We start from the raw sequence: 11,193 nt of genomic DNA, 5'->3' as shown, positions 1-11,193 counted from the left end.
CGGGGTTAGCGCCCGTGGAAAGCCCAGCAGCCCGGTTGGGTTTTTGCATTTCCCTGGAAACACGCCACCTCACAGCATCCTGGGGCATGACTCAAAGGGAGGCAAGGAATCACCTACTGACTCAGCAGCTTCCCACCATCCCTGGGTTTTCCCCACTGGTCTCCCCTCCCCGGTTAGCTCCCGAGCTGGGACAGCCACCAGCTCTGTTGGGGGGGCTGGGGGCGTGGATGGCTCCAGACCCCCTGCCCCAGCTGGAGCTGCTACAGTCATTGCTTGGTCCCTAACTAACTAAGGTGGCTCTGGGCACATGGCTGGGGATTGTTGGCAGGAAGTTTTTTGCTGAGACAGCGAGGTTTTGTGTCTTTCACCTTGGTTAATGCAGTCACTCTGACACGGGCAGGGGGCGGCCGAGCGCGGCAGAACGTTCTGTCTCTCTCCCAGGACAGAGACGCTCCAGATCCACCTGACAGCAGGAGAGTCAACCTGCCTCAAGCATCCCGGATCACTGCATCAGAACATGGCAGCCGTCCAAGTGAGTCTCTGGCCTGTCTCCTGAATTAAAGCCCCTTAAAAATGGGGACTCAAGAACCCCCCAGTTTTAGTTCCTGGGGGGGCCCCTGTCTCCAGTGCATTGGGGCTACGTGATCTAACCCTGCATGTTAGATGCCCCGGTTGGTGTATTAGCCGGCGAGCAACAGCACCTGGCTGCCCTGCCCGGAGATTCAGGAGCGGCTATAGCCCAGGGCTCCCAGGGGGGAGCACGTCCCCCCGAAAACTGGCTGCTCTCAATGCAGAGGAGGCAAAGTGCCTGTCGGGATGATCGACTCCAGCACAGCTAGGGCAGTCATTGCCAGGGCTCCCTAGTCCCCTCTCCTGCTGTGTTGGCACTCGCTAGCCATGGAGCATCCTGGAAACTGGAGTGGGCACAGACAACAGGGACCAAGGAAAAGGAGGAAGTCTAGTCATTGGCGCAGACCGGCTGGGAGCCAGGACTCCTGGGTTTTGGTGGTGGCTCAGGGCGGGGAGTGGGGTCTAGTGGTTAGAGCAGACGGGCTGGGAGCCAGAGTTCAGCGATCCGGCCTGAGCTGCTGCCAGGAGGTGCCCACTTCCTTCCCCATGACCTCAGAGCAGGGCTGTGCCCCCATCTGCAACCCCACCCCCCCATACCCTCCCTTCAGCTGCAACCCCCACGCCCCCTCCCAGCCCCACACCCCCTATACCCTTCCCCCAGCTGCAACCCCCACACCCCCCTATGCCCTCCCCTCAGCTGCAACCCCCACGCCCCCTCCCTAGCCCCACACCCCCCTATACCTTCCCCCCCGCTGCAACCCCCACGCCCCCTCCCTAGCCCCAGCTGCAACCCCCACGCCCCCTCCCTAGCCCCATGCCCCCCTATACCCTTCCCCCAGCTGCAACCCCCACGCCCCCTCCCTAGCCCCACGCCCCCCTATACCCTTCCCCCAGCTGCAACCCCCACGCACCCTCCCTAGCCCCAAGCCCCCCTATACCCTTCCCCCAGCTACAACCCCCACACCCCCCTATGCCCTCCCCTCAGCTGCAACCCCCACGCCCCCCTCCCAGCCCCACGCCCCCCTATGCCCTCCCCCCAGCTGCAACCCCCACGTCCCCTCCAGCCCCCCAGGGGTCGGTCCCTCCGCCCAGCTGTGTAACTTCCCTGCCCCGCCCATCCGCGCAGGCCCCGCCCCTTGCCGGGCTGCTGCTCGCGTGGAACCCAACGCCACGCGAGCTGGGGCCTCGCTGTGCGCCCGGGGTCCTGCCTTGCCTTAGCTGCCCTTGGCGGTGCCTGTGCCCGGCCGCCCCGCTGGAGAGGCCCTGGCAGCCGCTGCCGGAGCCGGAGCCGGAGCCGGCCCGGCCCCGCCCCGTTCCTCACCGGATCCCCGGACTGGGGTGGCGGCGGTGGCGGCGACGGCGGGAGCGCGGCGGGTCAGGCGGGCGGCGGGGCAGCCCCAGGGGGCGGGGTTCGGGAGCGGGCGGACTCAGCGCCCGCCGGAGGAGCGGCGGGGCCGGGACAGGTCTCAGGTGCGGGGCCCTAAGGGGTCCCTGTAGGGTGGGGGGGGACCCTTTCGGGGAGAGGGGTCCCTGTAGGGTGGGTGGGGGGCCCCTAGAGGGGAGAGGGGTCCCTGTAGCGTGTGTGGGGGGACCTGAGTCCAGGGTGCTCTAGGGGTGTGTGTGAGGGGGGGGCTCTATAGGGGAGCGCGGGTCTTTATACAGGGTTCTATAGGGTATATAGGGGCATTGGGTTGGGGAGTCCCTATAGGGATCTCTGTAGGGTGTATGGGGGTCCTGGGCATAGGGGGTATCTAGGGACATAACAGGGAGCTAGAGAGGTCTCTTTGGGGACCTGTGGGGGATACTGAGGGGGCAGAGTGTGGGGGGCGCTGGCAGGAAGTGGGGCAAACTGGGGAGCAGGTTACAGAACCATGGAAAGAGGATGTCAGCTGGCCCCCCAAGGCTCCATGATGGGCTGCTGTTCCCTTCTGTCCTGGGGGGATTCTGTGACTCCCCGGTGCCCATCAGCCCCAGGGCTGGTGGAGGGGACCTGTGGGCACTTTCTCCATCTCGCTAGGTTCTGTAGGGATGCCCTGGGGGAAGGGCCACTGACCGATCCCAGTAACCAGCAAAGAGCAGCTACAAACTGCCAAACCCTGTGGCCTCCGGCCCGCCGCACAGTCCCTGTTTTGTGCTCACAACCTGAGCCCAGCAGACAAACAGCTGCTCCTTGGAGGACCGCTTTGAAACAGGGAACGATTGTGCCACGGAGCCCTTGGCACTGTAAATGCTGGCCCGGCATGATGGGTTGGGCTGTTGGGGCAGGAAAGAGCAATTCCTAGGGCAAATCTGCCGGGGGGGTTAAACAGGATCTGATACGATGGGAATTTGAAATGCTGTAGTTATACCAGGGTAAGCTCTCTGTTACTCTGCTGTAGCAGGGTCTTTTCTGGTTTAAACTAAATCAAAGAGAGCCATTCTCAGGCTGGCGTAAGCATGGAGGTTATAATGGTATACCAGTAAAATCAGACCAGTGTTCGACACGGCTCCCAGGTAGACAAGCCCCTAAAGGGGCTGCTGTCGGAACCGGGAGGGATTCGCTGTAACAGAAGCAGAGTTTGCTTTGGGTTTCCACAGAGTGCCTGCTGGACCCCTCGTGGCTGAGAGGAGGAGCTGTGATCTGGAAGCACTGAATCCTTTCCGCCTCTCTGCAGGTCACTGTGCCAGCCTGCGGGGAAGATGAATGGCTGGGTTTCTCACACGCTCTGCCTGTCCGTCATCCTGGTGTCCCTGTTGAACAGTGTCCTTGCTTGGAGTAGTCAGGATCTCCATTGTGGAGGTAAAGGGAGCATTTCCAGCTCGGTCGCTGTGTGACAGTTGCGCCCCATGCCTCAGTTTCCCTATCAGCCAAATGGGGATCGGGTTAGTTAACGCTAAGTAAGTGCAGATTATTGTTAGAGCAGCAGATCCTCTCTCAGGCTCTGACTCCCATTGGGCTAGGCACAGTGCAGACCCTGAGAAGGAGACCATCTCGTTAGTGACTGTACCAGGGTTAGTTGCTGCTCCCAGACGGACGGTGCACTGTTGAACTGTTGTTTTTGACCTGCCCAGGGCTGCAGGGGGCAGGCTGGGTAACAGCCGTTTGCTTCTCTCCCTCTGATTCACCATGTTGACTAATGCAACTGAGTTCTCTCTCTCCTCTCTAGCTTGTCGGGCCCTGGTGGACGAGCTGGAGTGGGAGATCTCCCAGGTGGATCCCAAGAAAACCATCCAGATGGGGTCGTTCCGTATCAACCCAGACGGCAGCCAGTCGGTCGTGGAGGTAGGGTGTCTTGCACTTGCCCAGCCGGGTACCTCTCTCCAGCCCTGGGGCGGCAGGAGTCTCTGAAAGATCAGGTTTAAGAGAGGGGAAGGGTGGATGGTAAATTGACAATAAAGCCCTACTGGAAGTAGCAGCCACGTGTTGTGGGGAGAGGGATGGAGAAGGGAGTGGGTCCTGAAGATCCCACTTCATTAATTTTCCTCCCCCAGAAAGACTCCAAGGGGGGCTGAGGCACCCACTGGGTGCTGTTAACCGCGGAAGGGGGGGTTCCTCTTCTGATTGGCGGCACTGGAATATGAAGCCAGTTTGTGAGGGCTGAGAATGGCTTCTCTGTAGTAGCGGCTCATGCCCTAGAGAAGCAGCGTTGCCTGATGTAGCAGGGGGCTGGCACCCAGGACCCCTGGGCTTTTCTGTTCTCTGGAGAATTTGTGGGCAGGGGGTGGGACTGAGAGTGGGGACTCCTGGGTTCTGTGCAGACCTGCCCCCCGGCTCGCTGCGTCACCTCGGCCGAGTCGTTTTGCCTCTGTGTAGAGAGCAGATAGCACTGTCGCTGCTCCCAGGGCGGCTCGGCCAACGCTTGCAAAGCACGGTTATGACCGTGTTGGGGCTCAGGTGCTGCGGCTGTCTCGTGGGTGAGTGGCATGGTGAATGCACTTGGCCTAGCCTGTCAGATTGCTGTGGTTCTGCCCAGGTGCCCTACGCCAGATCCGAAGCTCACCTGACGGAGCTGCTGGAGCGGGTCTGTGAGAAGATGAAAGAGTATGGGGAGAAGGTGGATCCCTCCACCCACCGGAAAAGCTACGTCCGCGTGATCTCCCATGACGGGACCAAGATGGACCTTTCTGAGACCAAAATGGACGGGGATGTGACGTCCCGCCTGAAGTTTGCGGTGAGTGCAGAGGCGCTGGGCGTACGTGGGGCTCCCCTGACGGAGCTCAGCTTCCAGTTGAAGGGGAGACCTTGATGACTTTTGACTCTCAGCTGCAGTAGCCCCCGCCCTGCTGGTGCTGGGCACCGGTGGATGAGTGGGAGACACCAGGCTGCTCTCACTAGCAACACCCTAGTGCTTAACCCTGACCCCTCTTCCTGCACTGCAGAGCGCTGACCCCCCCCCCGCAGCCTGACCACTGTGCTTTGCCACCGCAGAGCAGGCCATGGACTGGTGGGGCTGCTGTTTCAGTGGCTGGGGCTGTGTCGAGCAGGGCCCAGCCGTGGTGTCTCCTCTCTGTCACTGTTGCCGTGGCTGCCCCGTATGACCCCCTCAGTGCTAGGGGAGGCAGGATGCAGGTTTTCTGACCCTCTCCGGACCCTGTTGCAGTGCGAGAGCATCGCCGAGGAGTATGAAGATGAGCTCATTGAATTCTTCTCCCATGAAACTGACAACGTCAAGGATCGGCTCTGCAGCAAACGGACCGGTAAGTGAGGGTCCCCTGCTGCTTGGGGCGGGGGGCTAGTCAGCCAGGGAACATAAGAACAGCCAGACTGGGTCAGACCAATGGTCCATCCAGCCCAGTATCCTGTCTACCGACAGTGGCTCATGCCAGGTGCTTCAGAGGGAATGAACAGAACAGGGAATCCTCAAGTGATCCATCCCCGCTCGCCCATTCCCAGCTTCTGGCAAACAGAGGCTAGGGACACTTCAGAGCATAGTTTTGCTAATAGCCATTGATGGACCTATCCTCCATGAACTTATCTTTTTTTAACCCTGGTATACTGGCCTTCACAACATCCTCTGGCAAGGAGTTCCACAGGTTGACTGTGCGTTGGGTGAAGAAATACCTCTTTTTGTTCGTTTTAAACAAACGGAGCCTGGAGGCTTTTGTTCACCTCTAGATGGCTGCCTGGAGGCCAAGCCCAGTCAGCAGTCACCACTCTAGGAGCGAAATACACCCTTGAACAGGGCAGAAGCCATTGGCAAGGCGCAGAGAAGCGGGGTGCTGCCACGTAAAGTATTTAGCCCGGATACCATGGCTGGTCCCCTGTACTCAATCAGTGTTATTCCCCACTTCCCATCATGCTGCAGCATTGCTGGAACAGGGTGACTGCTGCGCTCCAGCCCAGAGGAAGCTGTCTTCCAGCGATGGGGAAAATGTTCCCTCTGCACCAGGGTCCATAAGCTTCACTGAGTCGTGGAATCACCCACTCCTGAGGCCTGGGAAGGCAGCGTGGTGTTGGACTCATCTGCGTCACCTTCCCACAACTGCACCTTCCTTGGCCAGTTGTTTTCCCCCCAAGATGTCGATTTAAGGCACCCCCCTTAGGCGTTTTTGTTTTTTTTTTCAATTTGGACAGCCTCCCATTTTATGCTGGTTCACGGAATCAGTGAGTTCATTAAACAGCCAGAACAAGAAGCATGCCGCTGAGCTGCGGTGACTGCTGAAAGCTGTGGGGCTTGCAGGTCTGTTCTGATTGATGATCACATGGACGAGGTGCTGGGCTGGGACTCAGGAGACGTGGGTTCAATTCCTGGCTCTGCTGTAGACCCCATGCAACCTTGGTTGAGTCACTTCCCCACTCTGTGCCTCGGTTTCCCCATCTGTAACACAGGGATACCATCTCTCTGTCATAGAGTGCTGGCTAACTCCCCAGATACTCTATTGAGCGCTGTAGAGAAGCCATTACAAAAAACTATTCATAAACCAGAAGGAAAGTAAGAAAGGAAGTAATGATAGTTAGCTGTTACCCAGCGCGCTTCGTGCGTAGACCTCAAAGCCCTTCACAAAGGACAGCCAGGGCGATTAGCCCATTTTATAGATGAGGAAACTGAGGCAGAGTTACGTTGACTTGCCCAGGGTCCCCCAGCAGATCAGCGGCTGGGCTGGGAATAGAGCTGAGGTCTCCTGATTCCCAGTGTAGTGCCCTACCCACTGGACCCTGCTGCTCCAGGCTCTTATCCTGCAGCCGCTGGGTCGCTTTCTGTCAGGAAGCCGTTTCAGGTAGGCTGCGACTGGCCCACTGATGGGATCTGAGTCTAACTTCCACTGTCTTATGCATTTGTCAGTAACTTGCCCTCCCATCCCCTGGCCTCTCCTCGCCCTTGGGGTGTCAAACCCCCTCCAGAGACCTGTTGGGGATCTGGTGCGAGTGCTCTGCAGGAGTGTCCCGGCTCTGTGGGCTCGCTGCTCCCACCGAGGGCAGCAAGTCAGAATTTCATGCTGCCTTTTCTAACTGCCTGCAGCTTTTTTGGGAAACTCCAGCTTGTGCCAAGCGTTCCTGAGGCAGGGCCAAGGGACAGCGGCTCCTCCCACAACCAGCCCAACCTCCTTTGCGCCGGGGATTCTCATTGGCTGCCAAAAGCAGTAATGGGATTGGAGCAGCCAATTGCTGGGTGCTATTCAGGGACTGGTCTCCCCATCCCGCTAAGTTATTTTTGGATGGCAGCCCTGGGTGCCGCCTGACCTTTGTTCGTTCTTGTCCAAGCTGTTGGAAAGGGACTCTGGCTTTACACCTCTGTCCTCTGATCTCCCTGCACCTGAACACCTGATCGCTCTGCATGCCACAGCAATGTGTCAGTCTTCAGCAGAGAGCGCCTGCCATCTGCGCTGTCTGGGTCACAGGCCAACCTCAACAGCTCTGTTCAAACAGCCGCATTTTTCATTAGCCACTAACTAAAGTGTGTGTGTGAGAGAGAGAGAAGTGGTCCCTCCGCCAGTCACTGCTGTGCCAGCCAGTCCCTGTTCTCTGGCTGGCAGCCAGATCTTTCAGTCCTCACCTGAGCAACAGCCTTGTCCTTGGGCTGCACATCCAGCCGGCCCCTTGACTGCTCTGTGCTTCAGTAAATGGCTGAGAGTCAGAGGTTGGTCTCCTGTGCCCTCCACCTCTAGGAGGGATGATCTGCCTCTGGAAAAATGAACAAGAGTTAAACTCTGGGTCTTAAATCGTTGATTCCGTGGCCCCTTTTACAAGCGTCAGGATGTTAACCCGGTGTCCTGGCCCCCTCCCAACTATTTGGGCAATTATTTTCCACTGGCCTACCACTCCGTTTCATTCACATACAGACTGCTGCTTTCCTTTCAAGACCGAGGCCACTGTGTGATACTGTACCGTGTTGAACAGCTGCTACATCCCACCCTAGAGGTGGCTGCATTTCAGTGAGGATGAAATTATCCTCCAGGTAGATTAAGTGCTTTGGTGTGAAAGATGCTAGAAATGCTGCGGTCAACAAAGCGGCTGTGAGCGGGTCTGTGGTGTTTGGAATAATACAGACTGAGGAGCATGTGGGAATCATCTCACACGTTAAAAGGGACAAGGAAGCTGCAGACTTCCCAGGCCATGAGCTGCTAAGCCAGTTCGAAAGGGACATGCTTGTGGTAGCTGCTGTCTGTTTCCTACAGTTGGATAGAAATGTTACTGAAGATCTGATTTGGAAACTGAATCAGCTTGAGGACTGGCAGCAAAATACTTAGACTGTAAACTCTGGGGCAGAGCCAGTTGTCTGCAGGTGTAGGAAACTATCACAAAGGGACCTGATCCCTGCCTCCAGGTGCTACCGTAATGTAAATAATACAGGGACATTCAGTGAGATCGAAAGGTACAAATTCCTAGCTGAGAAAAGGAAGTACACACGGCACAGTTAGCTGGTGGAACTCACTGTCACAAGATCTGACTGAGGCCAAAAACAAGATTCCGAAAGGGATTAGACATTTGACATGCTACAGAGACCAGCCAGAGAGAAGTTAGAGCCAGTTCTGTAAGGAACGTGAGCCCTGCTGCTTCACTGCACAAACCAACCTCTAACTCGCGGGGGGTGGGGCAGGGGGGTCAGGAGGAGATTGTCCCACAACTGTCTCCTGCAGGGTTCTTATCCTTTCTCTGGACCTCGGCTCTGATCCAGTCTGGTAAGTCCCTTGTTCTAACGGCTTGTGCTCGTATGCGTAGATCTGTGCGACCATGCCCTGAACATCCCCCACGATGAGCTGTGAAGTGCGAAGGCCCGGATCAAACTGGACATCCCCTGCAGTGGACTCCTCCCCTACCTGCCGGCATTGCCCTGGGAACCTCACTGGGTGTCACCTGGAAACCCCAAACTTCGCCTGGGGAGGAAAGCAGGACAGAAACTTCCTTCAGAGGGAAAGACGTTGTCCTTCTCCTGCCCCTCGGGATCGCTTGACTTTCCATCTGCTTTTAGGCTGTCGATGTTTCCTCCCTCATCCCTTCCCCGAGGAGATGGACAGATGTGCCTGTAGAGTCCTGAGTCTGGATCTGACCCCTCCTCCCCCCGCCCACCTACTCTGGTGCTTTTACGTCTTATTTATTTTGGTTGTCTTGGGGTGGGAGTGTCAGCTGATGGGAAGAGGAAAGGGGGCCAGGAACCGGGTTCTGTTCCAGCTCTGAGAGGAGATGCTCTCCGGGGGGCAGAGCCAGGCATGGGCATCAGGACTTTGAGTTGTAGAAGGGCTGGTGGAGTGAGACCTCCCGGGTTTTATTCTGAGCAGCAATGTGTTCTAGTGGCTATGGTGCAAGAGCTGGAGTCAGGACTCTGGTTCTGGTCTGGCTCTGCCACTGTCTCACCGTGACCTTGGGCAACTCACTTCTCTGTGGCTTTTCTGAAGGGCCCAGGGGAAGGGGACCGCACAGAGACTTCTCCACCATCATCCGTCCAAAGGGGACACTTCCAGCCACCAGCAGCAGGAGCCATGAGTATTGAGCTCAAATGACAGCCGGCGAAGACACGGCCGAGTCGGCGCTCTGCTAGCAACGTCTGCACACGCAGGGTGGAGGGATCCAGTTTTCCAGGGGGAGTCGTGCTACTTTGAAGGGCTTGTTTTTAAATGTCTCAGGTCTGTTTCCTGAGGACCTCTTTCTAGGCTGCAGATTGCTGTGATCTCCGTCGGAGGGCAGTAGAATAAACCTCTGGCCACACTGCAGTTGGAACTGCTCGCAATGGTCCTGTTTCCCTGTGCAATGAGGGGTAGGGGTGATTAGTCTGAGCAGTGGGTTCTGAAGGGCCCTATGGCGCTTAGTCCATGGGACAGTTTTCAGCACTGTATCCCTGTCCACGCCAGCGGGAAGCTGTTAGCAGCTTCAACTATCCTGTGGCAGCGTAGCGAGTACCGAGGCAAGGGTGGTACCAGTGTTAGGCAATGCCACAGACCAGCGATTTGCTCCTGCTCCAGGCATGGGCGACAGCTGCCATCTTGGGCAACAGTGGGGCTTAAACCAGGGCCCTCCAGAGCCAGAAGCCTCTACAGCTTGAGCTAAAGAGGCAGGCATGGCCGCTGAGACCCGAATCCTCTGTGCAGTAGGGGACGTCGCACACGCAGGAGTGGCTAAGTCCCAGGGCAAAGGTGCTGGCTGTGTGGAATGTTTCTTGAAGGGGTTGGGGGGGTGCAGGGCTTCTGCAGCTTTACTGGCAATCAGCTGCTTTAATGGCTAAGTGACACACACACCCCTGGTGCCCAGGCTGAGGAGGGGGTGCCCCTGCCACCCCATCCTTGCTGGGGGTGACCGAGTGAAAGCTGCTGCTAATGGGCCCCCAAAGGACCAGCTCTGACCAGGGTCCTGTAATGAACATGGAGGAACTTAGGCACATACGACCTTTCCCTGGCCAGTGGGGCAGATGCCCAGGGTCACGTTCACCAGGGCAGGTAACAAGGGTCCCTTGGTCCAGTTTTCACTGGAAGTGAACATGGCTGAAGCATAAGGAGCTTGGGGTTGGGTTTTTTTGCCTTTGGGACCTACTGCACCAGCCGGACCCTCCGTTTATGCATTGTTCCTGGAGTGGGGGAATGCAGGCCCTGACCCCCCAGTCCCACTTCCTCCCTGTCCCCTCCCCTTTGCTCACTGCTCCAGCTCAGCTGCTGGCGTTAACTTGACCCTCCCCTGCTGGAGGGGCTTGCTGGGCTGAGGAGGTGTGTGGGCTCCACAAGGAGTTTAACAACCTCATGTTCCTTGCTGGGCCTCCCCCTTTGTCAGCAACGCACATAAAGGCAATGAGCCTTTCACCGTGGCCAGTGGCTGCCCTAAATCATTTGAAGCAATAGGCTTCTCAATGCTTGGCTGCTCAGTGTGGGGTAATTGCCTGCCAGAGTAGGGGCACCACAAACCCCTTGGGCCCTTGGAAATGACAGGACTCCCAGGGGCACTGCACAGCCTTGTGCTGGCTCAGGGTTGTGGCTGCACCATCAGCCACAATTTGGAGCGGCTCTGAATGGCCTCTGGGCTGGTGCCTTCAGTTCCTGGCTGTGCAGGGAAGGGTTGAGCAAAGGAAAAAGTCCTTCCAGAGGCCAGTCCTGGGAGGAGCTCTCTTGCTATTAACCTTGAACAATAGCCAAGGTTGTCTACGCAGCTGTTGTGCACGTTTGCCTGCCTGCCTGCCTGAGGGTTAGCACTAGATCTGAACAGCCCCAGCTCGGGTCGCT

General features: G+C 57.7%; 1 protein-coding gene across 2 annotated transcripts; it reads left to right on the top strand.

The window, feature by feature from the left end:
• Positions 1–1,973: 1,973 nt before the first annotated feature.
• CNPY2 (canopy FGF signaling regulator 2) lies at positions 1,974–9,684 on the top strand. Of its 2 annotated transcripts, none has more exons than XM_074935758.1 (7): positions 1,974–2,040; positions 3,148–3,349; positions 3,717–3,832; positions 4,524–4,721; positions 5,151–5,247; positions 8,711–9,066; positions 9,385–9,684. In XM_074935758.1, exons 2-6 carry the CDS (start codon positions 3,250–3,252, stop codon positions 8,752–8,754), a joined length of 555 nt encoding a protein of 184 aa, XP_074791859.1. In that variant the 5' UTR covers positions 1,974–2,040; positions 3,148–3,249; the 3' UTR covers positions 8,755–9,066; positions 9,385–9,684. The 2 variants fall into 2 exon arrangements, with proteins under 2 accessions (XP_074791859.1, XP_074791860.1); XM_074935759.1 differs by having other exon boundaries at positions 1,980–2,040; positions 3,225–3,349.
• The last annotated feature ends 1,509 nt before the right edge of the window (positions 9,685–11,193 follow it).

Source organism: Natator depressus, chromosome 20 (assembly GCF_965152275.1).
Source record: "Natator depressus isolate rNatDep1 chromosome 20, rNatDep2.hap1, whole genome shotgun sequence".
Taxonomy (NCBI): domain Eukaryota; kingdom Metazoa; phylum Chordata; order Testudines; family Cheloniidae; genus Natator; species Natator depressus.
This window is presented reverse-complemented; position numbering and strand designations above follow the sequence as displayed.

What these genes read in the sequence shown, in the direction of transcription:
- CNPY2 (XM_074935758.1), top strand. Translation starts at nt 3,250, where the DNA reads ATGAATGGCTGGGTTTCTCACACGCTCTGCCTGTCCGTCATCCTGGTG. An exon ending in TCAGGATCTCCATTGTGGAG is followed by an intron (nt 3,350 to 3,716) that starts GTAAAGGGAGCA and finishes TCTCCTCTCTAG; the next exon opens with CTTGTCGGGCCCTGGTGGAC. An exon ending in GCTCTGCAGCAAACGGACCG is followed by an intron (nt 5,248 to 8,710) that starts GTAAGTGAGGGT and finishes TCGTATGCGTAG; the next exon opens with ATCTGTGCGACCATGCCCTG.